Below are 27,856 nucleotides of genomic sequence, written 5' to 3' on the forward strand. Positions count from 1 at the left end.
CTGAGGCACCTGTAGAGTACTGAAATAGTCCACCCAGTTGGCCATGAACCTGAGTGCTGTACATTGGTCCACCCCTAGAATGAAGCTTGATGATATCAAATGTAAATTATCAAGGTAATTTTGTACCTGTTGAAATACAGCTTTAAGAAAAAGAACACCTTACTAGTAATAATGATAAACTTGGAACTTCGGCTGTCAATTTAGTCTAGATTTGGTTAAATTTAGGCATTTGGAAAGTGGATTCCTTTATTTCTCATGATATCTGGTTCCAGGGTCATACCTGTTCTGGGGAGAGTTTTCTTACATTATTTTGTTTGTTTGACCGACAGCTCACGTGCATACGAAGCCATTTCATTCACAAAACTAACTTACAACAGCCCTTGCCAAGCTCTTAGCTTGCAGAATTTACCCACTTCATATGAACTTTTCAAAGTGGAAGAATAATTACTCTTTTCTGATTGACAAGCTTCCAGTACATTTTTCTTTGTATGTTTAAACCAATCATGGATCATTTTGAAAATAAATACACTCCAAAGCACTTCTTAAAATTTTGAGAATGCAAAAAAAGTCTTGGTTAATTTATTAGAGTTTCATCATAGTCTCCATTAAGATCAGAATATTAGTTTGTAGACTTGAACTTGAAGTTGTCATTCACGTTTGAGGTTGGGCATCATGTTGATAAAGTCCCCGAATGTAGAGAGCTCAGGGCAGATAATTTAACCAGGTAACCCAGCCACGTCACCAGTGGGGAGTGCCTCCAGGCGTTTGTGCCCTGCCCATTTGCTTCTCCCTTTAGCCTTGTCTGGTCTCCTAAAGTCTGGTGTTTGACTCCCCACCTCCCTGATTCTGCCTTATAGAGTTTGGAGGGTGAGGCCCCCATGGAGGTCTGGAGAATTCAGACTGACTGCCGCATATGGGCTCTGAAACACTGACTCATCATTTCTCACTACCTCACATCACATACGGGCTTGCTGGTAGGCAATTAGGCCACATTTAGTTGACCAGTAGTTTCTGTTGCCTGGGTGGCATTACTGTTAAGAGATTTGCTTAAAGTGGTTGGGTCACTTCTCAGTGACTTGAACAGTTTCTGACTTTGGCCAGGATGACAGTACTAGGAAAGTGTGCTTTTTAAAAATAATTATACAGTTATATTGTGCTTTCCAGATATAGGTTTCTCAGAGTTCAAAGCACTTTTTATATACCTTTAAATAGGATACAATAACAGTCTTCACTTACATATATTTGTAAGTTTTGGTAGCTTTATTAGTAAAAATGAGATTTGAAATGTGAAGTTCTTTGCTAGAAGCTGTAATTGACTTAGAACTAATGAGGATTACATCTCATCATTTTCCTTTTTTCTGTGCATTATTGCATGGAAGTTACTGGTGTCTGTGTCAGTTGCTATGCATCTCTCCAGATGGATGAATAGATAAATATATGTATATGTATTCTGTATGTACATGTATGTATGTATACATTCGTATTTAGTATTTGCATTCTATTTTTGAAGCATTTAAAATATAACAACATTTTGGGGAATATTTCTTCCCCTTTACACCCAGGAGAATCACATTAGGATCACTAGAGGTATAACAATTTTGAGAGAGCTGGCTGCGATGGCATGCACCTGTAGTCTGGCTGCTCTGGAGGCTGAGGTAGGAGGATTACTAGGAGGTAGGAGTCTAGGAGTTTGAGTCCAGCCTGGGCAACATGGCAAGACCCTGTCTCTTAAAAAAAATTTTTTTTTCGAGGGGAAAAATAAAACAATTGGGAGGGAACTTTTCCCTCACGTGACCACATTTCTGATCTGTAGATAAACTCAGAGCATGGTTCATGCTGCTTACTCAACAGAATCACTCCATGGTTCTTTACCAGATCTTTGAGGTACTGAGCATCTGTTTTGCCTCATAAAAGATAAAGCTGCAGTTCAGAAGAACTGATTTCTTTTTGATGTAATTAATATTAATGCTGGCTGTCATTGTCCATTCATAGGTCCAGAACTCAGCTCAGCAGCCCAGGACTTGTCCCTACCCTTCTGCTTTCAGCCAGACCTCCATGCTCAGCCTTGGTTTACACTCCATGCCTTACCAAGTGGCCATTCCACAGCCAGTCGCTTGCTGCCCCCTGCTCCCTGCCCCCATGTGCTCATCTAATATCACCTCTGGGGGCAAGAAAGGGGGCAGCACAAAAGTGGGAGTGAGCAGAGGGGCAGTGGGTGTGCTGTTGTCTTGCATGAGCGACAAGGGAGGTTTTGGGTTCTCTCTGTCTAGTCAAACTAGACATATAGAGCTTTTCTTCAGACCTAAGCAGTATAGATACCTTCCAAAGCCTAATATAAGGTTTATTTTTAAATTATCTGCAATAATTATCCATGCCATAATTCCCTGCCACCAGAATGAGTAATCAGGAATTAATGGTAGAGGCATTTCTGCACTGTACATCTGCAAGGTGGAATCTGGAGGCTCTGCCCATATGTGGAACCAAGGAGAAGGTGGTTTAATACAGTTACAGATGCCTCCTTCCCAGCAAATGCCAGTGGGAGTGATGCCTTCAGTTGAGCCAACAGCCGCCTCCCTGCCCCTCATGGGCCCACCCACAGAAAACGGCAGTCTCATCTGTATGCAGCTCTGGTCACTGTATTTATTGTTTGGGTTAGAATGAGGAGGTGGCACTAGTTTGTCTTCATATGTTCTTTACTCCTGATTAATACGTAAGAACATACTTGCTGATTTCACTTGCTTCTTTGGGCCTGCTTGTTTTAAATTAGAATATCAACATTTTCCTGGGGTCCATTATAACACCCCCACCGCCCCCCATTTTCAACTAAAAACCCGAACAAGTCTGGTACTCTCTAGATTTGGTGTTAAGGAAACAGAACTGGCTCCTCTGTGGGTCTTCTAGTGTTAGAGAGTTTTCAGAGTGATTTTGGATAAATAGTCAAACGTTTACTCTCTTCATAAGGTAGGTAGGGTAGAAATTATTTTCGTTTTATATTCTTCCCAGCCTCTAAGACTTAATTTTTTTTAAAAAAGAAATGAAATGTCCCTGAACATTTTGTTTCTAGGATTATGCTTGTGTTCATCAGTCGGTTTTCCTCTGGTGTGATTTTGCTGTAGTAGATTGGGGGTGGAGGAGGTGGCAAGGAGGGAGGGGGTGGTCACCACTTGTTGGATCTTAGGATAAAGTTGGTTGTGTCCAGAGGTGACTGATACACCTTATAATTTCAGACTGTTCCATGTCATGTGATCACTTTAAACTAGGCTTAATCCAAACCTCTCTCTAAAGATAATTCACAATAGAGGACAGAGTGGTCACATAGTGTTTCTTACAGTGACATGTGCATTAGAATGATTTGTAGACCAAATTTCAAACGTTTCCTTTTTTGGCAAATTGTGTCTGAAATTATTTGATTTTTCTTTTAGAAAAACACACCAACTTTTATAGCCCTATGGCTATGTAAATAAGATGATTTCTGGAACACAAATGGGCAAATAGTATGTAGAATATCATTAGAATCATTATATCACTGTCACTGGTCCTGGGGTTGCCAGGCCTTTTCTGATTATCAGATGCAACAAATGACGTCCAATTTTATTGACCAGTTTGGCTTCAACGATGAGAAGTTTGCAGATCAAGATGACATTGGCAAGTGAGTATGTTTTTCTGTTTCCGCTGTTGCTCTTGCACACCCTTGCTCTTGGTAGATGTATGTGTGATTCTGCGGGATTCTTAGTCTTGAGCATTCGTGAGTGGGAGGAACCTGCTCTTTCCACGGTGTTCCTCTAGTTCCAGCAGATTGGCCCTGGGACTGGATAATTAGGACTTAAAATAACACTGCAGTGGCCGGGTGCGGTGGCTCATGCCTGTAATCCCAGCACTTTGGGGGGCTGAGGCAGGCGGATCACTTGAGGTCAGGAGTTCGAGACCAGCCTGGCCAACATGGTGAAACCCCGTCTCTACCAAAAATATAAAAAATTAGCCAGTTGTGGTGGCGGGCACCTGTAATCCCAGCTACTCAGGAGGCGGAGGTTGTAGTGAGCTGAGATGTGCTATTGTACTCCTGCCTCAGTGACAGAGCATGACGTGGTCCCTTTTTTTTTGGAGACAGAGTCTCATTCTGTTGCCCCGGCTGGAGTGCAGTGGCGCGATCTTGGCTCACTGCAAGCTCCACCTCCTGGGTTCACGCCATTCTCCTGCCTCAGCCTCCTTAGTAGCTGGGACTACAGGTACCCGCCACCACACCTGGCTAATTTGTTGTATTTTTAGTAGAGACGGGATTTCACCATGGTCTCGATCTCCTGACCTCGTGATCCGCCTGCCTCGGCTTCCCATAGTGCTGGGATTACAGGCGTGAGCCACTGCGCCTGGCCGAGACTCGGTCTTTAAAAAAAAAAAAAAAAAATCACTGCAAGGAAAGAAGCATTCACCTATAGGGTTTGACCTCTTTCACAGAAGCCTATTTTTATTAGATTACACTTTTAGGAATTCAAGTCACTGTTCTTAATTCTAGCTCTTAACGTTAAATAGTATTATCTATAAAGTCCTTAATCCTGGCCTGGCACAGTGGCTCACACCTATAATCCCAGCACTTTGGGAGGCCGAGCCGGGCGGATCACTTGAGGTTAGGGGTTCGAGACCAGCCCGGCCAACGTGGCAAAACCCTGTCTCTACTAAAAATACAAAAACAATAGCCAGGCTGGGTGGTGTGTGCCTGTAGTCCGAGCTTCTGAGGAGGCTGAGGTGGGAGAATCACTTGAACTTGGGAGGCAGAGGTTGCAGTGAGCCAGGATTGCACCACTGCACTCCACCCTGGGCAACACAGGGAGACCCTGTCTCAATAATAACAATAACAATAATAATAATAATAATAAAATTATTAATCCCTGTGTTGTTGACTGGGGCATCACGTTCCAGCAGATGACCAGGTTGGCAGGAAAAGCTCTGCCCTACATGTATTCTCATCTCTAGGTGACTCATCAGAAGGTAGATTTGGGTTTTTTGCAAGAGCCAGACACACTAACCACTCATTTTGCAGTCAGGGTAAGAAGCAGAGAAATGAGAATTATTGATACTGTACAGAATTAACGAGTAGAAAATGTGTAGGCAGTTAATAGAAATGAAAACAGGTGGTCTAGCATCTGACATTGGGATAGAAGAGATTTATAAACAAAATATTTTAAGGTAGATATTATAGCTCATTGACACAGAGTTTAAGAAAAAAAATGAAGGCAGCTGGTATTTGAATATTGGATGATGATTCTCACAGGAGACACGGTTATGCCACAGACACCCAGTATCTGCTGTGGTCTTTGGAAGCAGTAAATCCTCAATAATTTGTTGAACCACAGCCAGTGGAGCCTGTTGTTTGTCACAAATTGCAGTTTGCAGTATGTGAGAAGCTAAAATATTTTTACAGCACGCTCTTAATTGTGCTATAAACATGCCGTATGGGCACAGTGGAATGGAGGTGCCGCTGTAAACAGCAGGAGTTGAAGGCTGTTACGTGCCTTGAGAATTGGCTCATTTTAACCCAAAAAGAGCAAGAACACAAGATATTCTGTCCATACCCCAGGAGCATTCTACTCAGGCTAGGATCCACCACCTCACACCAGACCCTGCAGGTCCCTGTTTGGTGTCTCGACATTCACGTGCCTGGACTCTTGCTTCATCTTCCTATTTAGGATCTGTAATCTCTTTACAGTCTGTATTGCATGCTTGGACTAGTGATTGAGTAAAACAAACCTTTTAAGAATCATAAGATAGCCCCTCCTCTTCAAACTTATGTTTAATAAGCAATGAATTCTTTTACTCCCTCCTTGCTTTTCTAGATGATATCTTGTTAACAGCATAAGATTTCATGGGTGTCTATGTATTTTGTGTATGAGTTTGACTATCCCTGGAGAAAACTCAAGTGTCTGACAGCTTTTGTATACTTCATGTTTTGACTTGGTTCTTTGCAAATAACCTTTTTCTTGGTTATATTAGTATGGCCCATGGAACTATGGTTGTTATCGTAGATGTTAAAAATCTTTTATAGGAAGGATTCAAGGGTGTCCCAAAGGCTTTATGTCTCAGAAGGCTTCTATTGCAGCCCTCCTATCCTGCATAAATTCATTAATACCAAGGGAGCTGGCATCATTTAATATAAGAAGGTTGTTTCTGTTTGTTTTTTATTTATAGAGATTTTGATGATAGTGTAAATATCTTAAATTTGGAAACTTTCATAAATACGGTTTCTGTGAGCTGATAGTAATTAATGCTTCCTACACTTTTATTTTGTTTTTTTACAGTGTTTCTTTTGATCGAGTATCAGACATCAACTTTACTCTCAATACAAATGAAAGTGTAAGTATAAACTCTGTTGTGAGCAGTGTGGCACATGAGAGGTTAAAAATTGGGTGAGTCCCTGTGTGGATGCCACATGCTGGGACCCCTGTGCTCTAGAGCCCTAATCCTAAATTGGTGTTACATACTTCACTCTGTCCCATGGCCTACCTGGCACCTGTGGGCGTGTGATTTTTGCAGCCCTGGTTTATGACTTGGTGGAGCTAATAAGACCAGGGTCACTTGTGATTGCAGCGTAGACACTTGACTTCAAAGAGAAGGCTGCAGTTTGACACCAACCCACTGCCTTTGACTCCTTTGTATTGCCAGGAGAGAAATGTGGACTGGGTCAGGGCAAGCCCCTCATTACTAGGCATTTCTGTGGAAACACCGAGACAGTCATGTCACCTGAATGGAGACAGTTTATTGATTTTATGTTGACTAGCATGAGAGACCACTGGCTTATTTGCTGATGGAGTAAGGTAGGAACTGCTGATTTGAGCCATTGAAGGTTATCACTGCTCAGCTGGACTAGTAAAAGCAAATAAGTACGGTTGCTTTTCCTTGCTAGGACAGACCTGGGACCGCATCTCCAGGACAGGGGAGGCTCCTGGGATTACAATGATGCTTTGATGAGATGAAAGAGGATATGGTCTATGCTTCTTTTTGCTAGTCTTTTTAGGGAAACCCAGTCTTTTTTAGGGGAATTCTTGTTACGGACACAGAAACTAATGTTAGGTGTTTATATTTTATTTTGGTGTATGTGATAGGCACCATATTGTAAAGCAGTGAAAAAATGCAATTTACATTGGTAATGCTTAAGAGAAGATAACTTGACTTTAAATTTATTGTGTTATTTTTTTCCTCTCATTTTTATTTAGGGAAATATTGCCTTGTTTGAAGCATGTTGTAAGGAAAGAATACAACAGTTTGATGATGGTGGCTCTGATGAGGAAGATATATGGGAGGAAAAGCACATCGCATTCACACCAGAATCCCAAAGACGATCCAGGTGAAAGATAGTTGGTTATAGTTGTAATTATAGCGAACCTGTAAAGAAAATGATTATCATGAGACATACATTGTGTCATCACCAAACATACATGTTAACCCAGAAACCAGTGTTTTCTTTGTCATGGCCAGAAATGCCCTTGTTGGCGGGAGTTGGTGCTTCCACTGTGACAGTGATCTGCTGGGAAATGCTGCAGGTGTTTAGACACAGTTCGTGAGGTGTTGGGGCCCAGCGTCTTCCAAAGGGGAAATGTTGCAGACAAGCGTAGTCACATAGTGCCTTTTACTAAATAAATGTTCCGTCATCAGTAATTACAACAGCAGTTATGTGTTGTTTCTTGTAAAAGATGGAAAACTTCCCAAAGGAAGGGGAAATTGTATTTAAAAGTTAATCTATTTGGGGAAGATAGGGCCATGTCAATTAATATATCTGGGTCAATCCAGTCCTTTTTTTTTTTAAATCATCCGTATCACAGGAACCTAAATAAATGATGCTTCTGTACACAGACAAATCTTGTTATATGAGCATTCATTGTCAGAATCTTCATATTTAAGAGAGAGGAATATTTGATCAGCAGCTTAAGAGAGGAATATTTGAACAGCAGCTGAACTTTCATTTTTATTTCATTTATTGTTACTCATTTTATTCATTTACTTATAATAAGTAATGTTTTCACATGGCCTAGAATTCAAAGGGAATCAAAGAGTATGCAATGAAAAGTAAAACTGTCTCATCCCTTCTTCCAGCCGTCCAGTCCTCTTGCCGGGGAGTCCCTCAGCATCACCTCTCGCTGCCAGTTATGTTGCCTCTTGTAGGAATGCTTGTTGCCACAGGTTATAGCAGACTCAGCGGTGGCTTGAGCAAGTAAAGCTGTGTTTGTCCCTACAGTCCAGAGTTGATAAGGGAGTTGAATAAGGCTGTTAGACCGGGCATCTTTTATTTATTCCTGCTCTCGTCTTCTGCATGTTGAGTTATCTCCTATGATCACAAGATAGCTGCTATAGCTCCAGAGCCAGACAGCAAAAGAAAAATACCTTCATGGCATTTTTGTTTGTTTGTTTGGATAAAGTCACACTCAGACTTGTTTGCCATCATTTACTGAGATTTTGTTTCTTATGTTGAATGGATTCACTAAATGATGCTTGCCCACAGCATGACTAATATGTGTGAGGACAGTAATACAGTATATCTTCACAGAGCACCACGTGTGGAAGGCACAGAGAATTTAGTGTGTCAGGGAAGACTGTGTCCTGGGGGAGATGACACCTGATACCCAGAGGGAACACTGATGACAGAAGGCAGCTTTTATTATTTAACAACTCTATTGAGGCATACTTGACGTAAACTGCATTTATTTCAGTTGCACAGTGTGGAAATTTCAACATGTATATACATCCGTGAAACCATTATCCCAATCAACATCATGAACTTAACCATCACCCCAAAAAGTCTTCTCATGATCTTTTGTAATACCTTCCTCTTTCCTGTCTCGTCCCCCACAACCATCTGTTTTTTGTTCTATTAGTTTGCATTTTCTAGAGTTTTATATAAATGAAATCAATACATTATACTTTTTTTGTCTAGCTTCTTTCACTCAGCATAATTAATGTGAGAGCTGTCCATGTTGTCTAATGTATTAGTAGTCCATTTCTATTTTTGTGGGGTTGGGCAGGGGCTGGGTAGCATTCCATTAAGAGGATACACTACAGTGTGTTTATTCATTTTCCTATTCATGGATGTTTTGGTTGTTTCTGGTTTGAGGCCTATAATGTCACTTGAAGATAGATTGTGGTGTTAAAGGTGCATACTGTAAACCCTAAAATAGTCACTAAAATAACAAAACGAAAAGTTATTGTTAATAAGCCAACAAAGGAAATAAAATCAAATCATAAAATACAAAAGAAAGCAGAAAAAGAACAAAGGGCAGCCTGGACAAACAAAACTACTGAGCAGCAGAATGATAGAGTTAGTCCTAAATAACCATGTGAAACAAACGATGCAGACACCCTCATTTAAAAGACAGAGATTGGCTGGGCACAGTGGTTCACACCTAGAATCCCAGCACTTTGGTTGGCCAAGGCAGATGGGTTGCTTGAGCCCAGGAGTTTGAGACCAGCCTAGGCAACATGGCAAAACCCTGTCTCTACAAAAAATACAAAAATTAGCTGGGCATGGTGGCGTGTGCCTGCTGTGAGGTGAAGCAGGAGGATTGCTGGGAAGTCGAGGCTACAGGGAGCCAAGATAAAAAAACAAAAAACAAAGATGGTCAGTTTGGATAAAAAATGAGGCCTAATTAATGCTGCCTATGGGAAATGATTTAAATACAAAGAAACAAGTATATATGAAAACACAAAAAAGAACAAGATATGTTAACACTAAGAAAAAGCCAGAAGGTCTGTATTAATCTCAAAGTAGATTTCAAAGGAAAGGGATAAAGAAAGTGATATAATGATAAAGGGGTCAATTCATTAAGAGGACATAGCAACTTTAAATGTTTACACAACCTAATAACGGAGCTTCAGGATACACAGAGGAAAAACTGGTAGAGCTGTAGAGAGAAGTAGAGCAGTCCCCAATGATGGCCAGATATTTTAACACCCCTCTCTCAGAACTGATGAAATGGGAGGTACAAATCAGTAAGGCTGTGGAGCACTTGAACAACACCATCAACTAACTTGCCCTCCTTGCACGTTTATAAAGAATCCTACCCAACAACCACAGAATGGACGTTCCAGTGTGTGAAATATTTACCAAGATAGACCATAAAGCAAGTCTCAGATTTCAAAGGGTTCAAGTCATTTTCTGACCAAAATGGAATGAAATTAGTAATCAGTAACATAAAGACTTTTGGTAAATCCCCCAGCTTTTGTTTTGTTTTGTTTTGTTTTGTTTTTTTGAGACGGGGTCTTGCTCTGTCACCTAGGCTGGAGTGCAGTGGTGCGATCTTGGCACGCTGCAACCTCCACCTCCCAGGTTCAAGTGATTCTCCTGCCTCAGCCTCCCAAGTAGCTGGGATTACAGGCGCCTGCCACCAGACCTGGCTAATTTTTGTATTTTTAGTAGAGACAGCGTTTTACCATGTTGGCCAGACTGGTCTCAAACTCCTGACCTCAGGTGATTCGCCTGGGCGACAGAGCGAGACTCTTGTCTCAAAAAAAAAAAAAAAGAAAATTTGCTGGAATCTACAAAAAATCTACTAGAACAATTAAAATGACTTTAGCAAAGCTGCATGATACAAGATCAGTATAATTGTACCTCTTCATACTGCAACAAATGGTTGAAATTGCTAAACAAGCTGAGCATAGTGGTGCTTGCCAGTAGTCCCACCTGCTCGGGAGGCTGAGACAGGAGGATCCTTTGAACCCAGGAGTTTGAGGCTGCAGCACGCTATGATTGCACCTGTAAATAGTCACTGCATTCTAGCCTAAGCGATATAGACCCCAATCTCTTAAAAAAGGGAGAGAGAGAGAGAGAAACTACTAAATAATACTATTCATAGTAGCACCAACACTATTAACTGTATTAAATATGACTGGGCATGGTGGCTCATGCCTACAATCCCAGCACTTTGGGAGGCCAAGGCAGGAGGCTCTCTTGAGCCCAGGAGTTCGAGACCAGCTCGAGGAACATAGGGAGACCCCATCTCTATTTTTTTAAAAACAAAAAATTTAAATATGTAGGGACAAATCTCACAAAACATGTCCAAGACCTGTATGCTGAAAAGCCTAAAGCATAGCTGAGATAAAGACAACTTGGTAAATGTTTATAAGTAGGAAGACTCAGTATTATAATACTAAGCTGCCAGCTCTCCTCCCCAGGTTGAATCTGTAGATTCAACACAAACAAAATCCTTCCAGCCTTTTTTGTAGCTATTAACAAGCTGCTTCTTAAATTCATATGGAAATGAAAAGGATCTAGAATAGCCAAAACAACTCTTATAGAGAACAACAAAATTGGAGGACAAACACTACCTTATTTTAAAATTCAATAGTTAAAACAGTATGGTATGGGCAAGAAGGTAGGGCATAGATCAGTGGAACAGAATAGAGAGCCCATAAATACAGGCCTACGCATATATGGACAACTGACTTTTGATAGAGGCGAAAGGCAATTCAGTGGAGAAAGGATAGTCTTTTCAACAAATGGTGCTGGAACCATCAGGCATCCATATTCAAAAAAGTGAACTGATCCATACCTCTTACTATATAATACATTAACTCAAAATGGATCTTAGACCCAAATGTGAAACATTAAACTATAAAACTTCTACAAGAAAACTTAGAAAATCATTGTGACCTTGAGTTAGACAAAGATTTCTTAGATGTATCACCAAAAACACAATACATAAAAATATTTTTTTTTTTTTTTGGAGACGGAGTTTTGTTCTTCTTGTCCAGGCTGGAGTGCAGTGGCGTGATCTCAGCTCACTGCAGCCTCTGCCTCCCAGGTTCAGGTGATTCTCCTGCCTCAGCCTCTGGAGTAGCTGGAATTACAGGTGCCCGCCACCACACCCAGCTAATTTTTGTATTTTTAGTAGAGATGGGGTTTTGCCATGTTGGCCAGGCTGGTCTCAAACTCCTGACCTCAGGTGGTCTGCCCGCCTCAGCCTCCCAAAGTGCTGGGATTACAGGCGTGAGCCACCACGCCCATCCCTAAAAGAATGATTTTAGTAAGCCGAACATCATCAAAATTTAAAATTTTCACTCTTCAAATGACACTTTTAATAGAATGAAACGACAAACCATGCACTGGGAGAAAACATTTGCAAATGACACATTAGATAAAAGACTTGTGTATAGAGTTAAGAAATCTCTTTACTCAAGAAAAAGACAATTCAGTTTTTAAAAAGCACAAAAGTGTGAAAAGACAAGATATAAGATGGCAAATAAGCATTTAAAAAGATGCTCAACCTCCTTGGTCATTAGGAAAGTACAAATGAACACCACAGTGAAATGAACACCTCCACCCCTTCGAGAAGGTGGTTCTTAGATTGTGGCCTCCACTTTAAGCAGAGCCCATGTGTTCCTGTGGTGGAGGCTTAGTGTGAGGTTGGGCAGCACGCACGCAAAGCTGAGTCTTCCCGGGCATCCTGACCACGTGGTGCTCAGACAGATGTGATCCTGCTGAAGCACCGCAGGACCTTTTGTTGCTGGATGACTGTTAGAATTTTCTGGATTTAGCTGGTGGCTGATAAGCAGCGTTAAATACTTGGGTCTTGTTTTTCCTTAGCTCGGGGAGTACAGACAGTGAGGAAAGTACAGACTCTGAAGAAGAAGATGGAGCAAAGCAAGACTTGTTTGAACCCGGTGGTGCCAACACGGAGGATAAAATGGAGGTGGACCTGAGTGAACGTAAGTGGATTCATTCTTCAGATCAGCTGCCCTGTGTTGGAATTAGGTATTGTGAACAATTGGCAAAGGAGCAGTTCACAGCATCTGAGATGATATCTGAAGGAAAGGTTGGGTTGAAGCGTGTTGTCAAGTGAATTCCTCTTGGAGGTTTAAGTTTCAGAGACAGCTTCAGGGAAGGAGCACAGAATGCATTTGTGGATAAGGTACCTCCCCTTCCTGGTAGGAAATGAACGTCAGCTGTGTGGGTCTGGCTGGAGGACAGAGCCCACTGCTAGGTCAGTCTTCTGGCTGTGTACCCTGTGTGCTCTTGCAGAAGGAAAAGGCCCTGTGTTGGTGGGAAGAGGAGGACATGGTTGTGTTGCGTGGCTTCGTGAGTGGAATCAGCCAGGGGACGCAGCCTTAGCTTAACAAGCATTTCAGTGCGTTCTTCGTAGTTGATTTCAGAAGCTCACAGCCTTGAAACTTGTCCAGCTGAGTGCTTGCTTGTGCCCTGCTCCTTGCTAGGAAGACTTGAGTTAGCTGGCCTTTTAAAAATACTTTAAAAACTTCTGAAGGTTTGGGAAACAAACGTTCATGTGAATGAGCCGTATGGGCTGATAGCGAGGCTTGCCCCAAGCCTGGCCAGTCTCTGATTGCCCTGCAAGGCCTTTTTTGTGTTCATCCCAGAGGCTGAAGCCCAGCTAGGGTGGACCTTGTGGTGACTTCAGAGCTAGATGGGACCAGATCAGTCATCCAGCAAACTGCCACATGTTGCAGATAAGGAAACGGGATGGGAGAAGAAGAGAGATCTTTCTGCTGCCTCTTTTCCAGCCCACACTCAGGAGGAGGAAGTGGACTTTTCTGTCCGTAATTCAGTTTCAATCAACATGCCTTTGTCAAGTTCCTACTGTATGCCAGGTGTTAGGCCTGTAACTGTGAACGGGCCACAGACTCTGCCTCCAGGGGCTTGGGGTCGGCTGGGGAAGCCGATGGGCAGTGCAGGGGAATGGGGACAGGGTGCTAGAAGAGGGGAGCCTTCCATTAGGCCTCTTTGTAGAGGCAGGTGGGTATGAGGCTGAAGGACCCGTAGGGATTTGCCCGTGCGAGAGAGAAAACAGCTAATCCAAATGCCCAGAACGTGCTGTTTTGCATGGCTCGGGGATGAGGTGGCGGGAGCAAAGGCCAGAGGCCAGATCAGGAGTTGTATTCTGAAGGTTGTAGGGAGCCCTTGAGGATTTGAAAGATCATTATTGGTTCTGTTTCAAGACATTCATGGCAACAGTGAAAAATGGACGAGAAAACGCATGGTAGAGACAGGAGAACCATGAAGACATTGAACTGTTACACATGAGAAATAATGAGAACTGCAAGATGGGCTCCAGGCAGCAGGGAGGTGTGAGGAGGAGACAGGGCAGATGCCCTGATCTGTTGGCTCTGGAATCTGTAGGGTTTGTTGTTGTTGTTGTTGGTTTTTTTAATGTACAGTTCAAGGTTGGGTGCAGTGGCTCAGGCCTGTAATCCCAGCACTTTCTGGAGGCCGAGTCAGGCGGATCACTTGAGGCCAGGAGTTCGAGACTACCCTGGCCAACAGGGTGAAACCCTGTCTCTACTGAAAAAAAAAAAAAAAAGCTGGGCTTGGTGGCATACACCCATAGTCCCAGCTACTCGGGAGGCTGAAGCAGGAGAATCGCTTGAACCTGGGAGATGGAGCTTGCAGTGAGCCAAGATCATGCTGTGCACTCCAGCCTGGGTGACAGAGTGAGACTCCATCTGGGGAAAAAAAAAAAAGTACAGTTCAGTAGTATATTCACACTGTTGTGTAACAGATCTTTAAAACTTTTTCATCCTAAACTAAAACTCTGTACCCATTAAACAGTTCCTCATTTCTACTTCCCCAGTCCCTAGCAGCCTCCATTCTACTCTCTGTTTCTCTGGGGTTGACTAGTCTAGGGATCTCATATAAATGGAATCATACAGTATTTGTCTTTGTGACTGGCTTGTTTCCCTTAGCATAATGTCTTCAGAGTTCATCCCTGCTGTGGTGTATACAGGATTTCCTTTTGTTCGAAGGCCGAATGACATTCTGGAATCTTTGGTTCTTTCAGCAGGCTGGGTATGGTTAAGTGACAGGGAGGGAAACACACTTGGCTGGACTGCGTGCCGCTGCTGCTGTGACTGTGGGCCTGGGTGTAGGGATAAGCAGCGAGGAGGCGAGCACCCTGGATGAGGTTCGCGTTTACCTACCTCCCGGGGTTAAGTGTGGCAGGGAACCAGGCCTCCTGCTTCTCTGTTCCTTGGGAAAGACAGCTTTTGCATCTTCAGATCTCTGGAGACACAAGTGGGTAGGGTTGGGGAAGATTCTCTCTCAGGGCTTCAGGGCTACAGGGTTGCCCCAGAGAGCCTCTGCCATTCCACCAGTCTCTGTGGCTTCTGTTGGAGGTTTTGTGGACATTCAGAATCGTTTAAAATGTTACACGGACTCTGAGGAGCTCATCTGGGAAAGACTATCTCAAAGAGATAACAGAAAAGTCATTTGTGTGTAATATAATTTAGTTGTAGAGTAGAACTCAGATGGAATGATTCCAGAGCTTTGCATAGAGTGGGCAGGCAAAAATAACTGTCAAGTTGACTTTTTGGAGGTTTCAGGTGAGATTTTCAAACATTCAAGCATTTATTCCTTCTTGGTGTCAGTGGAGCCCTGTGACACTCACACAGGTAGGTGGGCAAGAAGCATGGAGCGCACCCTAATTAAATGCCTACTCTATGCAGGCCCTCCTGTGATCTTTGCTAAGTGAATAGTCATTATGAAATCAAACAGATGAAGTCAGATACCTTGGGGAAAGTCACAGTCAAGTCTGTCTTTAAACTCAGAACATTTCTATTCTACACGGGTACTTCTTAATCTTAGTCACTTGTGTCTGGGTTAAGCCCTTAAATAACTTATACCAGTTTCCCTAGCATTCCTTCCTGCAACCTAGAGATTCCTAATTATGATAATATCCCTGATGGAATGCAGTGGTTCCCACATCCGGCTTGTCCCCAGCAAAGAATTGAGGATTCAGCACTCTGTGAAGGAAAAGCATGGTGTGCAGTTAGAGCAGATCCACAGTGACCTGACTTCATCAGAAGGGACACATGTCTGAGGAGGTGACATTTAAGGAGAGACCTGCAGATTAGACCCAAACTTGGCCAGCAGGCAGCATAGTAAGAAGAGCCCCACAGACCGTAAGTGTGCTCAAGCAAGTCCTGCTGCTTCAGCCTCTGAGGCCAGACCTGGTTCTGCAGGACTTAGGAAGCCTAACTGCAGTGCACTGCAGGGAGCCCGCAGAATGGGCAAAGTGCAGTCAGACCTGGACTGGGAAGCATTAAGGTTATTTCTAGTTTATTGGAGTTGAATAATCAACATGTTCTTTTTTTAGAAAAATAACCTTTTTACTTTTGAATAATTTAGATTTATAGAAACATTGCCAAGATAGTAAGTCCCCATATATCCTTCACTTAGCTTCCCCAAGTATGAATATAGCCATGGTACGTTTGTCAAAACTAAGAAATTAACATTAATCCCTCTTTGTGCATGTAGCTTTGAATCTCTGTGTAGTATTTCTTTTGGAACAGTTGTTAGAAATGGGAGGTTTGAGGCCAGGCGCGGTGGCTCACGCCTGTAATCCCAGCACTTTGGGAGGCCGAGGCGGGCGGTTCACGAGGTCGGGATATTGAGACCATCCTGGCTAACACAGTGAAACCTGTCTCTACTAAAAATACAAAAAATTAGCCAGGCGTGATGGCAGGTGCCAGTAATCCCAGCTACTCAGGAGGCTGAGGCAGGAGAATGGCGTGAACCCGGGAGGCGGAGCTTGCAGTGAGCGGAGATTGTGCCACTGCACTCCAGCCTGGGCGACAGAGCGAGACTCCATCTCAAAAAAAAAAAAAATAATAATAATAAAAAGAAATGGGAGGTTTGAGAATGTGGGATCATTGTTAGAGTGCCCTCCAGGTGGCTGTGCCCTGTCCGCTCCTGCCCTCATTGGTGAGAGTGTCTTTCTCCCACAGCTCCAGTCTCTTTTGCTAATGTGTTTTTGATAAATACCTTGTGGTACATGAAACGACTGAAGTGTTTTCCAAATAGAATTTCTCCCCTCTTTTTAGCACCCAACTGGTCAGCTAACTTTGATGTCCCAATGGAAACAACCCACGGTGCTCCATTGGACTCTGTGGGATCTGATGTCTGGAGCACAGAGGAGCCGATGCCAACTAAAGAGACGGGCTGGGCTTCTTTTTCAGAGTTCACGTCTTCCCTGAGGTGAGCGAACATGTGCTGTCTCTACACCCTTCCACGGGGGACCTGGGAATGGTCAGGTGTTTGCTGTTAACGTGTGTTCTTCACCTTGACTGACTTCCAAGTTGAATATACTGCCCTGAAAAAGATTAAACATCAGCATACTAACACAGCTCTGTGTTGTAAGAAGAACAATCACCATCTTCCTTTCCTTTCCTCCTGGATTAATTGGAAATGGGAGTAGTTCTTGAACAAAGTAGCTTGTGAGTATGCGGTCCCAGGGAGTTAGCAGGACGCAGCAGAAGATGCATCTCCGCGAGCTTTTCTGGCTTCACAGAGCTGTCAGGACAGAATTGAGGAGAACAGGAATGAGGTGAAGCCAAGAAATCCTGACAGGCACAGCACCTCTGTGTGGGGTGTGGCAGGCAAACAAAATGGATCTTGAATTCAGTAGATAATATGAACTTACAGTTCACTTGCAGCTAATCCAGTGCTGTCAATTAAGGGCTCCCAATCATTGGTAACTCGGAAGATAGGAAGACAAACTGTTTTGGGCTGACAGTTAGTGTCTTAGACAAACTAAAGAATAGGCTGAAACCCATGTTGCTTTGTAGTAACCATAGTAATAGCATTAAGTTACTACTCAGAGGTACAAGTGAGATTTGTGAAAAATGTCTCCAAAATAATGAGTTATTTCGTCTACCCCGCTTTTCAGTACAGGACATACATTTCCGCCTACTCCTTTTTTTGGTCTGTTTATAACCCGAGGATAAGAGCCTTTGGTTACTTGAGGGTGTGATTGAAGCAGCTTGCTTCTCTTTACCCTCTGTGTGCACGTCTCTGAGTTTGTGGGAATGAGGGATAAAAGAGGAAGTGTAATGATCTCCCTCACCCCCACCCCTTACTGCTCAGGCATTTGGTGTTTTTTTACTATGTTTCCACAGTTCCAACAACAAATATCATTAAGAGGGCCAGTCTCTCCCAGGCAGTGTGACTGAAAACAAGTAAAGGTTTTTGTAAAACCAGTCAACCTGATAAATACCGTTGCCATTGCACAATGTACGTCTTTGCTGTTCAAGCTCTGGGAGCCTCATAGTGACTATGGTGGGATGAGAAGTTGGGACATGATGAGCCTGTCTAGAATGCTTTACAAAGTCCCTGTCTTACTGCCTTGCTGGCTTAACAGAACATTTGCCTGCCCGCACTCATCTCCTTCTTCAAACAGCTACTGGCACTTAGATCCATGTGTCACTGGAGTTTGTAACCCAGTGACTCTTACACAGATGCTAATGTCTCCTAACAAAAACTTAACTTGTAAAGGCTTATTGTGAATCTTGGGGTAACTGAGGACCATTCCCTGCTGCTAATATCTGAATTTTCTCTTTTTTGAAAGCACAAAAGATTCTTTAAGGAGTAATTCTCCAGTGGAAATGGAAACCAGCACTGAACCCATGGACCCTCTGACTCCCAGTGCGGCTGCCCTGGCAGTGCAGCCAGAAGGTGCGTGCAGAGAGGCCTGGGTACACGCCAGGGTCACGTGGCTGCTTTGTCAAACCAGACCTGATTCTCAGGCTCAGGGGCTAGTGGAGCCCGGGAGTGAGATGGTGGGTCTGATGTCCACAGGGCAGCTGATGAAAGAAATTGTGCCTGTCCTTCTAGAACCACAGCATGCTGACTCTGGAAAGAGTAAGGGCTCTAAGTTACCAGGCATGCAGTGTGCAGATTAGGAAACTGAGGTCTAGAGGGAAGAAGGCCTGAGCCCATAGTACCCAGGGTGAATAAAACTGGAATTAGACGTGTGCAGCCAAGCCTGTGTGTAGTTGTCCCTTGGAGTTTGCTTTGCTCAATCATGTAGGTGTATCTGGGTTTGTTTAGAGCTATGGGGCTGGTTATTTTCACTTTGCCATTGTAAGCAGATTGAATAGTCCTGGGAATCTCTAAAGTTCCAGTGGGTTTTCCTATTACTCTACCTAGTCAAATGTGTTCCTTGCACGGCCCTGAACTGTTTTCACCTTGATGGACAGGGCTTTGGGAGGAGGGGGATGCTAGCAAAGGGAGTGTGATGGGAACCAAAAGGATGTGGAGGGCACGAATCATGAGGTGGGCTTAAGGAGTGAGTTCTTAGAAAATGAAATGAGGTTTTGGTAGAAGGTGTGAGAACCCTCCTTCCCAGGGGCAAGGGAAAGGAATAAAACCAATAACTAATGCCGGTTTCATCATCCTCCTGAACATTTGATACAGATTCCCGCATTTGACTCCTCAGTGGTTCTGTAAGTGGGTTCACTGATCCCCTTTCCTGGATGAGGAAACTCAGGTTATAGATGAGGTTCCTTGTCCAAGTAGTCTACAGCTAGGAAGTGGTGATGTCGATGTTTGAATCCAGGAAGCCTCACCTCAACCAGGCTCATCACCTATGTTGGCTTCCCATTAGAGAACAAAGAAACGATCCACCAGCACCACCACAAGAAAGTAATTTTTAAAACAAAGAAAAGCAAATAGAGCCCAACTGAGGAAAACAAGTGAGTAGAGGGTAGAGTGTGTAACTGCCTGCTCTGCCTCACACTGGAACAGTTAGGAGCACAAGTGTCTGCTGGGAGAAGCTGGGTATGGAGGTGGACGCTGAGCTGGGAGGGATGTAGGGGACTTGCTAGTCTCTAGTAAAGAAAACCCATGAAACCCCTCTTTAGTGGGCATCTTTAAGAAGTCTCTCCCCATCAAGAATGTGGCCCAGACAACAGCAGGCAGAAGCCATCTCACTCTTTTTTTCTTCAAGCAGTAGATGTCACGTTGGGTAGATGGGTTTGTACAGTGGTGGGGTGCCAGTTCCTTTTCGGGCTTGCTGTGTGTGACCATCAGCTGTGTTCTTTTCAGCGGCAGGCAGTGTGGCCATGGAAGCCAGCTCTGACGGAGAGGAGGATGCAGAAAGTACAGACAAGGTAACTGAGACAGTGATGAATGGCGGCATGAAGGAAACGCTCAGCCTCACTGTAGATGCCAAGACAGAGACTGCGGTCTTCAAAAGGTAACCAGGGGTGAGATCCTGCTGGTAGCTTCAGGTTATTGGGAGGATGGTGGGGCAGAAACCTCAAACATTAAAATTTTTAATTTGATTCAAATGAATGTTCAGATACTAGCTTGATGTCTTTCTGTGGTCTCCATTAAACACAATAAATCTTAATGAAGAGATGGAGAGTTTAGGCCCCTAAGTGCCTTTTCCCCCATAAATGTGTTCAGAAGACTGTATTTTACATCTAGCAGTTTGATAGAACTATGAGAATTGATAAATCTTTAATCACAATAGAAATTGGCTTGTGTAACAGGCTACAGAGCATGGCCCATGAAAACCGGTTTCAGGTTGACTGGTTTTACAAAAACCTTTACTTATTTTCAGTAACATACAGATGATTATCTCAGGACATAATGCAGTCATGAAAATTCAGTAGCAAAATGATAGCTTTAAAAGAACGTGACCCTTAGAAATTCACTTCTAAACTCAAAAAAGGAATTGTAATGGATATTAAAAACCTAAAACTGAGAGAATAATGGGAAAAATGTCTGTCAAAACTTAAGGACTGAAGCTAAGCCTGTGCTTAGAGCTTTAGTCTTAGAGACCATTCCAGCCATTACAAGAAGGAATGCCTTCCTGCTTATTGCGAGGTCACTACAAAACAAGGAGTGAAAGAAGAAAACTGACTGTAGACTGATTTCATACATGAGCAATTATTCTCAAAACTTAAGTTAAAAGCTAGCAAACCAAATGTAGCAATGTATTTTAAAGTCATGACCAAGGATATGTGCTCCAGTGACACAATGTAAACGCCAGTGTGTACATGGTAAAAATTATTCAGAGTAATTCCCAGACAAAAGGAGAAAAGCATTTGATTACAAATTAAAGCTGTTCATGATTTTCTTTGCAGCCTAGGAATAGAAAGTAAATAGGTGAAACTGGTAAGTATCTCTAGAAAATCTAGAGTAGACTTGATTCTTCACAGTGAGGCATTAGAAGTATTCCCTTTAAAGACAAGAACCAGAAAGTGGGACCTACAGTTGCTATTTGTCTTCAGCACTGTGCTGGTGGCCTTAGCAAATGCAGCATTCCAAATAAATAGTCGCTGTTGATAGGCTATGATTTATACGTAAAAATTCCAATGGAATCTGTAGATAAGGATTAATAGAAAAGTTTAGCAGGTTTACTGGAGACATACAAAATCACTTGCATCCTATAAATCAATATAAGATATTCCATATGTGCCTGTTTTTAATAAAAATGTAAAACCTTATCTATAACTAGGAATATGACCTTTATGGGAAAACAGTTTAAAATCTCATTGAATATATTGAAGACCTGAATATAAATACCAAGATTTGCCATGTTTATCAATGTGAAGATATTTTTAGCATTTCTGAACAAGTTAGTCTATGAAATTAATGAAATTTCCATCAAAATCCCAATAGAGATTTTCATGGAAATTGAGAAACTTATTGTAATAGTCATAAGACCAAAGAGAGCCAGGAATAGCCAAAAACATTTTAAAGAAAAAAGTGAGGGGCTTCACCATATTAGATATCAAGACTTAGTAAAGCTGGCCGAGTGTGGTGGCTTGCACCTGTAATCCCAGCACTTTGGGAGGATTAGGCAGACAGATTGCTTGAGCCCAGGAGTTTGAGACCAGCCTAGGCAGCGTGGCAAAATCCTGTCTCTGCAAAAAATACAAAAATTAGCTGAGTGTGGTGGTGTGTGCCTGTGGTCCCAGCTACTTGGGGGTGCTGAAGTCGAGGCTGCAGTGAGCTATGTCCCCCACTGCACTCCAGCCTGGGGGACAAAATGAGACCCTGTCTCAAACAAAAGCGAAAACAAAACTTAGTAAAGCTACTGAGATGGTGTGGCTTTGGCAAAGAATTATACAAAGAGACCCCCTCCACTACATGAACTTGTTACATGTTAGAATGCCATTATAATTCAATGAGGAAAGAGTGGACTAGTAAATAGTGATTATCCACATAGTAGAAAAATAAAATTAGATATTTTGTCTCAACATAAATATGAAAAGCATGAACTGTACAGCTTTTAGAAGACAACAAAAGAGAGTACCTTTACAGTTTGGATGTAAGGCATTTTTTTAACCATAAAAAGCCAAACCATAAAGGAAAATCTTGGTAAGTTTGACTTTAATTTCTAATATCCCAGAAGACATAAAATGAAAAGACAAGCCACAACCAGTAAAGAACCAGTAGCCCGGATATTAGAAATAACCTTATATCAATGAGAGATAGTCTAATTTTTTTAAATGGACAAAGGATGCAAACAAGCAACTGTCTGTGGAGGAAAACAAGGAGCAAACCAAATCCAGAGTAAATGGGACCTGTCAGTTACAGTAGTAAGTAAATGCTATTTCATGCTCACCAGTCTACTAATTCCTATCTTAAGTTGTTAGAGAAAATAGAAAAAGTACAAAACCTGCCCAGCTCTTTTTATGAGGGCAGTGAAATTTGAATTCCAAAACCAGATAAAGATAATTACAGAAAATGATCAGTTCATGCCACTTACAGGCTACTGAATGCAAAAATCCTGTGTAAGGTATTTGCTGACTGGATCCAACAGTGTATTAAAAATAATTTATAATGATTAGTTAGGGTTTATCCTGGAAGGCAAGGATGACTCAAAGTCAGAGAAATCTGTCAGTTTAATCTCCATATATGGTGTTAGACAGAAAGTCAGTCATTTGATTTTTTTTATAAGGTTCCATAGCTATATATGATTAAAACTCCAAGAAAACCAGTAACAGAAGTGAATTTATTTTTCTTCTTCTTTCCTCCTCTTCCTCCTCCCTCCTTCCTCCTTCTTTCTTCTTCTTTCTTCTTTCTTCTTCAAGATGAGTGCAGTGATGTGGATCTCGGCTCACTGCAATCTCTGTCTCCTGGGCTCAAGCCAGCCTCCCACCTCAACCTCCCAAGTAACTGGGACTAGGACTACAGGCACACGCCACCATGCTCAGCAAATTTTTGTAGTTTTTTTTTTTTTTTTTTTTTTTTTTTTTTTTTGTAGTGATGGGGTTTCACCATGTTGCCCAGGCTGGTCTCAAACTCCTGAGCTCAAGCAATCCACCTGCCTCCACCTCCCAAAGTGCTGGGATTACAGATGTGAGCCACCGCACCTGGCCATGAATTTCATTAACTTGGTATAAGTTAAATACCAATACCAAAATGCTACAGCAAAACTAATACCTAATGAGGAAAGTTTAGATGCATTCACTTTAAGACGAAGCCTTAAAGGATGTCCATTTTCATTGCCAGTGTTAGGCAGTCCTGGAAGGAAAAGGAAATAGAGTTATAGGTAAAGATCAGGAGGAAGTGGTAAAACTGTTGTTCTTTGCAGGTGGTAATGATTACCTACAACCAAGTCAGTAGCAAACTTGTAACTAATAAGAATTCAGTAAAGCTATTGAGTAAGAAATCAGTTTAAAAAATCAGTAGTCTTTTTCTTCATCAGTAGTAAGCAACCAGAACATAAAATAAAAAGCAAGGTATTATTCCAAAATACCTCAAAATATAAATTATTCAGGAATGATCTTAACCCAAGTCTCTATAGAGAAATCTGGACAAGTGGAGACCATGGCATAGCTTAGTGCTGCAGAGACATCTGCCATCTTGAAGTTAGTGTTTAACGCAGTCTCAATCCAAATTTCAGTTGGATTTTTAGAAGTAACTTAATACTCTAAAATTTATATGGAAAAATGAAGGTTCCCAAATTGCTTAGAGGTAACCAAAAGGGAAGATTGAAAAAGGGACTTGCCCTGCCAGATAGTCACGCTGCAAAGTCACAGTGATTGGAACAGTTTTGATATTAGTGTCCAAACAGGTACAGGTGTCAGTGTGATTAAATAGAGGGATTAATAATGGGGAAGGGAGAGGAAGGGCTGGTTCACCAAAAGGAAAAGTCAGGCAAGATCCTCCCTAATCTACATTCTAAAACAACTCCAGCTGGATTAAAAGACAATAAGAAAAACATGTGCAGTGCTTTCTGTGCACCAGGCCCTGCTCTCTACACTCTCCATGTGTGGTAGCTCATGGATTATTCTTAGGAACCCTATAAGATAGGTACTGGGATTATTATCCCTGCTTTTCAGGTGAGGAAACTGAGGCACTAGAGTTAAGTGATGAGGCCGGAGGCCAGAGTCTCATGATGGTTAATAAAAGAAATAGAGAATGTCTTTTTAACCTGTGTGCAGAAAGGGACTTCTGTATCTATCTCATCTGTCTGTCATCTATCTATCTGTCTGTCTGTCTGCCTATCTAATCTATCATCTGTCAGTCTATATCTAATCTAGATTTTTTTTTTTTTAACACGAGGTCTCGCTCTGTTGCCCAGGCTGGAATGCAGTGGCGCAATCATAGCTCACTGTAACTTCCAACTCCTGAGCTCCAGCAGTCCTCCCACCTCAGTATCCCAAGTAGCTGGAACTACAGTTGTGTGCCACCACTCCTGGCTTAATTTTTTTGTTTGTTTACTTTTTTATTTTTGTGGCCCAGGCTGATCTCAAACTCCTGGCTTCAAGTGAGCCTCCTTCCTCGGCAGGACTTCTTTAAAAAAAAAAAAAAAGCCTTCAAAAACAGAAACTATAATGCAAAGAGTTGAGTTAGATTATATTAAAGTTAAGAATTTCTGGTTGATAAAATGCTGCAGACAAAATTAAGAGGCTGATGGCAAACTGAAAAAAACATCTGTAGTAGCTAAATCAACAAGAGACTGACATTATATATTCAAGGACTTCCTATAAACTAGTAAGAAGAAAACCCAAATCAGAAAATTGGCAAAAGATAAGTTTATAGACAAGCCTTAAAAGCTAAAACAAACAAACAAAAATGCTCAAAACTCATCAGAGAATTATAAACGATAACAATATAGGACTTGATACTCTTCTTACACGAGCAGCAGTTAAAGGTGGATGATGTTGAGTGGCGGTGGGCGGCAGCCTGCAGGGCCCTGGTGGCCTGCTGGTGAGGAATACAGACCAGGGCAGTCATTCTGGGTAGTAGCGTGGGCTTCTTTGTAGGTAGAAAAATGGCCTACAACTCTTCACTCCTGGGTGTCAAGTACTGAGAAACGCCCAGACAGGTCTGCCAGGGGCCGTGGACAGTGATGGTCGTCACAGCACCCTGCATGGAAGTGTGAGGTGGAGGGCAGCTTTGGTTGGGAGAAGCCATGTAGAGTGGTAGGTGCACACCACGGGTGCTGTGCCACAGTCAGTGGGGACAGTGGGTCTCCCCGACTTGCTGAGTTAAGAGGTAAATACAATGAGATGTAGAGTTGAATCCATCCCAGTTAGCGACTCAGAATACACATTATGTTATGACTATTTTTTAAAGAATTAGAATTAGAAACACATTAGTTGCTTTGAAGGGAAAGGAGTGGAGAATGGGGATGAAGAAGAGTAACTTTACAAAGAAGGAACCAGGTAATTCAGAGGATCACTAAATCATATGATTTTAACTCATTTTCCTACTTATAAATTGCTTGGAACTATCTGGAAACGACCCAAGAATGCATCCTAATATGAGATTTTTCATAAGCAAAATCCAGGACAGAATCAGCTCTGAGTGATGGACCTTTCACTCTTATTAGTGCCATTGTGATTATGTAAAAAGGGGAATCCCAGACTGAATAGGCAGAGTCTAAATTTCTAGCCCACAGAGCTGAGGAGAGTGTCTCTTGTGTCTTTCTCCACCAAGAACCATCTAAGGAGGAAAAACAGTCCTTCTGGGTCTCATTTTACCCAAATCCTCTGTGTCCTTAGGATCAGCTCTTGGCCCCCTCTTCTCCCTCTGGCGTTTGTGCTTCTCACACATTGTTCGAGGGCAACTCGAGGAGCCGTGAAATCCGATGCAGTCAACACGGTGACCTCATGTGACTGAGGCTTCCAGCCAGCAAGCTGATGGGGTCTGTCTTGCTGCTTTAATGGTGGGCTTGGCCCCAAAAGCAAAGTGCTTTAACTAAAGACTCATTCCTTCAAACAGGTTCTTTGACACCTTCACCGAGTCTGCAGTTTTGCTTACGTGCAGTCGTGGACATATTATTCCCCCAAATTCCTCATTTCTAGGAGTATTCTGAAACTCTTGTACATTTCTTTTTCTGTTTTGCACACTGGGCTTCAGAGTGTTGAAATCCTATCGGTATGTACAGTGTTATGGGACCGTTCTTTATCAGACGCCAGCCACATTACATTGTCCCTGTTTTGGTTCCCACCTGTGTGCGACCCTTTCCTTTTGTGATTCCCCAGTCACTGTCTGTGGTTGTGTGATCGTGCACCCTGCGCATGCTCAGTCCCAGGATGCTTTGCCTCCGCGGCAGTCATGACTCCAGAGCCATCTGCATGTGACCTCATCCTCTGGTACCTAGGTGCTGGTCCCTAGGGTGTTTGATGTGCCTGTCATCCTCTTTACTGCAGTGAGGAAGGGAAACTGTCTACCTCTCAAGATGCTGCTTGTAAAGACGCGGAGGAGTGTCCCGAGACTGCAGAGGCGAAGTGCACCGCGCCCCGGCCTCCCAGCAGCAGTCCCGAGCAGAGGTAACCACCCGCCTCCTCAAACCCACCCTGGCCCTGCCCTGCCCTGACCTTGCCTGTTGCTTCCTGGGAGTTGGGAGGGGACTAGAGGGATCGTTTACAGCTGTGCTCAAGTCTTCGGCCGCTGACCTGGCAGGACAGGGTTTTCTCAGTCCTAAATGAGCTGAGTCCGACTGAGCTGAGAACTTAGAAACAGCAGTTCCTCTCCTTAGCGCAGAAACCGAAAACCAGTTTTTAGAGACTCTTTAACATCACTCGCTCTTTTAGAAGTGGCTCCGAACAGAGGGGTCTCCTCACCCTTGTTGTTGAGGTACTGAGCTGAGGGTGGCATTGAGCCCCTCCAGGACTTGAGTTCTCATTGGCCCCACTAAAGTCATCCAGCCGCCAGGCACGAGCAGATCGTGGTGCCTATTTGCCCACATTCCTGCCCTGTGTGACACAAGGAGAACTTGCTGGAGCCCTTTCATACATGTAGCTAAATAATTCTTAGTGCTTAAGTGACTCCCTGTAATCTTAAGTATGAAATGCCCACTCCCAGAGCTGTGTGACTTAGAATGTGATGTTTTGTTTCTAGTCACTTTTTGCTTAGCCTGAGCCAGTGGTCTGAAGGGATGGGCCAGTCTAAGTCTCAGCCACCCGGAGCCCATGCCAGGCCCTTAGCAAGATTGAGCATGGCCCAAAGATGAGGCTGCACCCCTGGGCCACAGGAAGTTTTGTTCAGCACTTCCCACAATTAACTTCTGTGAACAAATGTAGCTGAGATTGTATATTCCTTCCATAAGGAATAAAATGACCTTTAAAGCTATTTCAGAGAAGTTTTAACCCCCCACCCCCACCCCATCCTCCCCCAAATCTTGCCAGCATTGTATGAGAGCATAACCAGTGGGAACCAGCAGGGAGCACTCTTTGTTGGTCCAAAATCCTGTATTCACAGTGTAGCAAGCTGTTTGTGTTCCTCCTGTGGAAATCGTAGCCAAAATAAAGCCTTTGTTTTTGTGATTAAAAATATTTTTTTTGCATATAAAACAAACAAATTAAGAACTATTTGAGCATGTTGGCTCTAGTGAAGGCTTTTGGGGGAAGAGGCAGGGTGGCCCTCTAGCACTGGGAAGCTGCCTCAACTCTGCTTCTACGGATTGGGCAAGTCACTCTCTTTCTTGGGGTTTCAATGTATTTTTTAGTGGTCCTTTATAGGTCTCATTCCCAATCAATTATTTCAGCTCTCTGATTTCTACCTATAAATTTCCTTTATATTGAGGGCTGCCTAGGCAGGATCGTCCAGGTCCATCCCAGTTTGGGGCAGTTGCTTCAGGGGAATATTCTTGGTTTCTCTGTCATAAGGATGCACAAG

The 27,856-nt window shown here is 42.9% G+C and overlaps 1 protein-coding gene across 50 annotated transcripts in view; it reads left to right on the forward strand.

The window, feature by feature from the left end:
* Nucleotides 1-27,856, forward strand: part of PPP6R3 (protein phosphatase 6 regulatory subunit 3) — a 154,059-nt gene that overhangs the window by 122,229 nt on the left and 3,974 nt on the right. For 15 of the 50 annotated variants that reach the window (XM_024930605.4, XM_034933199.3, XM_008954189.5 and 12 more), the window contains 9 exons: nucleotides 3,552-3,649; nucleotides 6,291-6,345; nucleotides 7,206-7,336; nucleotides 12,566-12,687; nucleotides 16,813-16,966; nucleotides 18,336-18,442; nucleotides 19,814-19,964; nucleotides 26,096-26,113; nucleotides 26,389-26,508. In XM_024930605.4, the coding sequence (XP_024786373.2) occupies nucleotides 3,552-3,649; nucleotides 6,291-6,345; nucleotides 7,206-7,336; nucleotides 12,566-12,687; nucleotides 16,813-16,966; nucleotides 18,336-18,442; nucleotides 19,814-19,964; nucleotides 26,096-26,113; nucleotides 26,389-26,508 (956 nt within the window). The other 35 variants (XM_055094606.2, XM_055094613.2, XM_003828749.6 and 32 more) reach the window with 6 other exon arrangements.

Source organism: Pan paniscus, chromosome 9, assembly GCF_029289425.2.
Source record: "Pan paniscus chromosome 9, NHGRI_mPanPan1-v2.0_pri, whole genome shotgun sequence".
NCBI classification, from domain to species: Eukaryota; Metazoa; Chordata; class Mammalia; order Primates; family Hominidae; genus Pan; species Pan paniscus.